This window comes from Hermetia illucens, chromosome 4 (assembly GCF_905115235.1).
Source record: "Hermetia illucens chromosome 4, iHerIll2.2.curated.20191125, whole genome shotgun sequence".
Taxonomy (NCBI): Eukaryota; Metazoa; Arthropoda; class Insecta; order Diptera; family Stratiomyidae; genus Hermetia; species Hermetia illucens.
The window spans coordinates 74,836,304-74,841,172 of NC_051852.1; the positions used below are offsets into that span (position 1 = coordinate 74,836,304).

Genomic DNA, 4,869 nt, shown 5'->3' on the forward strand with positions numbered 1-4,869 from the left:
TTGGGAAATTGTGACTTTCTTAGGAAGGTCAAGCTTTTTGACATTATTCGCGAGAAAAATGGAACAAGTTTCCTCGAATGAGTTGTACTATCTATCATTAAAATTTCTACCATCCTCAACGGGACATCCTGGATAGTGTTTGATTATACTTTGCTAAGCTTAGCTCTTGTGTAAGGAATCGGTTCAGATCGCGAAACAAGTATCGTATCTTACTTGGACATAATTTATAACCGATTTAGTTTACGATGTTAATGGGTTCTCCGTTCCTAGTAATATAATAATCGTTGGCGCAGCAATTCATATTGGATCAGGGCCTCTCCGTTCCTAGTCCTTAACCAAAAAGTAGCAAACCAAATGCACGAATGGTTGGGGTCTTTGGACTGGTTATTTGCAGGATTGGTTTAATAATTTGGAGCACACTGAATCGGAGACCTCCTGTTCCTTATTCTTAAAACAACTTGTTTTTTGAACCGACTATAGTTATTTACTTCAACAGAACTGATATAAAAGGAGAGTCCAGGAATGTGATTTAAATTATTTCCAGTTTAAAAAGGATTTAATATGGGTATGGTATTTAATGCCAATGTAGGTAGTATAGTGTAGAAAATAAATGTGAACTTTTAATTACTTTTCTGAAATATATGATCAACAATTTCGATTAGGAATTTTTCCCCTCGGAGTGTATCTGCCTACAATGTTGCGTCTTGGTGAAAAGAGCCAGGTTCAAAAACCCAGATCTTGTTTTTCCGTATTGTTTCTTAGCTTTCTTAACGACGTACCCTCTGGTAGACACACTACGAGAAACACACGGTACACATCGGCCCAAGGTACACGTTGAACATCTGCTCCGACTGTTAACAACAGGACTAAAGGTGAGTCGTACCGATGGCATGGTTGTGAAGGTAAAATGCAAGACGCCGCTGCTCACCTTCTGTACAAGCCAAGACGGGGACCGTTCGTCGAAGACGACGCTAAGAACATTTCCAAGCCAGTCCAAGAAGAGTTGCACCTTTGCAAGAACTTATTCTTCAGCACGTGCTACTGCAGAGCGGCCGTCCACTGCTGAGTGCTCCGGGTTTGATTTTCGACTCTGTACAGTTATAAGTGACTTTTACGAAGTAATTAGTGCGTTTTGTGGGTGCTAAGTGAGAGGTTTTGGAGAAATGTCGTGCGATTTCGGTATTGCCGTTGCTTCCTTGGATAATCTTATCCACCGTGATGATCGCGTAATCCCAAATCTGATAAGATCGCAGGTGGCCAGTGTTCCACCCTTCGACTACTTCGCACATTTGCAACGTGATATTCAACCCTTTATGCGGAAAATAGTGACGAGTTGGATGTTAGAGGTTTGTGTGCTGATGTGACCTAATAGGCTAAGACCAACAATTTGAGTTATTATTTAAACGGACTCAGACTTATAATGTCTTCAGTGGAGACGATTTACGGAACTTTCCCCTAAACTATGTTAATTCCCGAATCCCATTTAAAACTGAAAAATATTGATTGCTACAACCTTGAAAGCTTTGAAAGGCAATTCGTTTTATGATCATTATTTGAACTGTTCGAACAAATAAAACTGCCTTTTCCAAATCGAATAATTTTAACAAATCGCAAATCCAGTGGCTTCCGAAATAGCCACTACTTGCCATGTTATGAATGAAGTTGATTTTGGACAATTCGTTGGGAAAACCTAGATTTATCTGGACGTTGTTAAGATATTCACACATCGTTTCTAGGACTTTGAAAATTCCAAATGTCCTTGAATGTCCCTCCTTAATGTTCCCTGTTCACTTCCTAGATATACACCTTTCGTTCAAGCTTCTATTGCTGAACATGAGACAGTACATGTCTATATTTTCTAGTTTTTGGTGTTAGCACTTAATGCGATTTTAAGTATAGTAATTTCACGTTAGGGTTGGTTATATTTCTTGCAAGTACCGAGCATGAATTAATTGATTGATTCGATCAACATCTGCCTTCATAAAAAAAATAAAAACGCGACTTCCCTACACATACTGCATATATAGCTAATTGGTCATTGACTGTCCATTGCTTCATCGAACTCGGTTTGTTTACGTTTCCCATTCTTCAGGTGTGCGACGAGCAGAAGTGTGAGCAGCAGGTGTTTCCTCTGGCCATCAACTATATGGATCGATTCCTTTGCACAATGCCGATCTCGCGGGAGCAGCTGCAGCTTTTGGGAGTCGCATGTCTGCTGTTGGCGTCAAAAATCCGGCAATGTTACAATTTGAGTGTGGACCTCCTGTGTGCTTACACTGATAACGCAGTGACACCTGACCAGGTTCGGGTAAGTGTCGCCCCTTTATCGCTTCGTAATGGGGATTCAATGGTTTTTAAAAATTTGTGTACAATAATCTATAAACCTTGCTTTTTTTGTAGACGTGGGAGTTGCTTATATTATCACGACTGCAATGGGACATCGCCGGAGTTACTGCCTACGACTTTGTGGAGCAGAGTATTCAGAGGTTACCTTGGTCGAAAAACAACTCTACAATAAGACACCATGCCCACACTTTGGTTTCCGTGTGCTATACAGGTGTGTATTTTTCTTCCTGAAAGAATTCGAAATTCCAGCCTCCTTTTTAGACGCTAGTCCAATGAAATTGATGACGAATGGGGTGGGGAAGCCTAAGACAGCACCTGTGGCATTTGAAGTTTCTAGTACTTGTTTTGTTCTTACGACTGTGATTTATTCGTATGGATTTAAAATTTTGGTAAAACTTTCGTCAGTTGTTAGGCAAAGATTTTGCATTCCAAATGCATTTGTCAAGGAGTAATTTTCTCTTTCTTCAGTTCCTTTTATTTAAAATGTTTCGTGATAACCTAGTCTTTAGCTTAGGAAAATAAATGGACTGACTCCTGCCTATATTTTGAAATAATTACTGTTTTTGGCAAAGGAAAATATGTCATTTCAGCCACAGGTAACCAACTTCACTATCTAATGAGCTCTTTAAAGTAGTTTTCAATCTACCTAAATAAAAATAGCCCGACGGTAGTTTAGTTCATAATGATCAGTAACGAGAATTAAATTTGTTCATTTATCATAATACAAATGCAAATGTTGCATAGTATTGTAGCCTTAACGTGTTTTCTACTTCCGACCTTAATCCTCAAAATCGCAAGACAGTGGTACATCCTTCTTACCTGAGAAAAAAGATGCGTGGAAGTTCACTTTATAAATACAATCCCCATTGTGTAGGTTCGATCATCCCACAGAGTTTCAGGTCAAATTCGGGGTGAGTTGCAGAGAACATCTCTTCTGTTCGGTTTCCTGAGACGGTCTTTTGTTAAAGTATCATTTCCTTTCGGTGAATCGTAAACAAGAAGGGTGAGTCCTTTCGAAATTTTAGAAACATTTTCTCATGTAAATGCAGAATTGCATTCCCTTCCGGAGTGAAAATAATGATTGGAGAATAATAAGTTTGGGTTTGCTGGCCTTTTTTTTACTTTCCTGATCCTGTCGCAACGCATCCCGTTCTTTTCCATAGGGTTCCAAAGGTAATATGCGTATGTGTTACAATGTTATAAGTGTGTTTTGTTGGGGCCTTTTTATCATTGAAGACAGAAGATCCGAGCCTAGTGCGAAAATTATGCTCCTATACTACACTGAGAAAACGCCGGGCTTGGGGAGTCAATTCCTCTTGTTTTCTCTGCCTCCTATCGACGGGCTTGGATGTTTTTCTCGGGGCTGCGGGTTTATCATATCTGAATATACTTGACAACGACAGGCGAACAGAGAACATACTATACTTTTATAATAGAAAATCATTTCCTTGATATATTAACAATCTTTTTTTTCCTTTTTCAGAAACCTTTTCCATGACCTGCCTCCCATCTTTATTAGCTGCTGCGTGTGTTTGTGCAGCTGCTATCGGACTAAAATTGGTAAATAACAAATCGGCAATAAGGGATGTTTGCAAATTGACTGAAACGACACCTACCGAAGTTGAGATTATGATACAGAATATTGAAATTATAATAGCCAAAGAAACGGAGGCATTCATATCTCAACAAATTGCCAAAAACCCAGAAATCACCTACAGTGTAGTACCCGTTTACGAAGTCAGCTACATAGCCACACAAATTCCGACCGGGGAATCAAGTGAAGTTTGTTGACACAATTTTTCGCTACTTTCGAATTCATTTACCTTTAAGGATTGTATATTTAGAATGAAATTTTATCTATGCTAAGTTGAATCATGTACCTTGTTTATGTTTGTAAGAAAATATACCAAAAAAGTTAAAATTAAGTTTACCTCATTAAGATTTTAAAATTTCGTTAATGGAAGACATACTTTTAGGAAGACACATTTATTGTAACTGAAACTTTTAAGCAATTATCCTTGTAAGAAATTTGTATAGTTTTACGGTTTTCGATCCATTTACCTGGTGTAATTTTTTAGGAAATTGAAGACTTAGATAAATTTTAGTTAACTTATTATATTGTTGTTGAAGCTAACACTGGATTGTTAATAAAATAATGCCCCCTGGATAAGTTGAGCTTCCTTTTTATATTCATAAATTCGCTGAATGGCAGTAGACAATTTCTTTAACCGAGTTTATTCATAAGATGATTGAAAGAAGATTTGGAAACTAAAGACGAAAACGGAACGTTAAACAAGTCGAAATATTGGACGCTGCGCACTGTAAGAAAAACACAATCTAGCGGGATTTAATTCAAAATCGCAACCTTAACTCATTCATTATAACTTATCATTATCATCAACGGCGCGAGAACCGGTATCTAGTCTAGGCCTGCCTTAATAAGGAACTCCAGACATCCCGGTTTTGCGCAGAGGCCCATCAACTCGATATCCCTAAAAGGTGCCTGGCGTCCTAGCGTCCTTG

At 38.4% G+C, this 4,869-nt stretch overlaps 1 protein-coding gene across 1 annotated transcript; it reads left to right on the plus strand.

The window, feature by feature from the left end:
* The first annotated feature begins 570 nt into the window (after window positions 1-570).
* On the plus strand, window positions 571-4,516 carry LOC119654838 (G1/S-specific cyclin-D2-like). Its single transcript, XM_038060413.1, has 4 exons — window positions 571-1,346; window positions 2,093-2,308; window positions 2,401-2,557; window positions 3,830-4,516. The coding sequence occupies exons 1-4, from the start codon at window positions 1,164-1,166 to the stop codon at window positions 4,135-4,137; spliced, it is 864 nt and encodes a 287-aa protein (XP_037916341.1). The 5' UTR covers window positions 571-1,163; the 3' UTR covers window positions 4,138-4,516.
* Window positions 4,517-4,869: the final 353 nt, after the last annotated feature.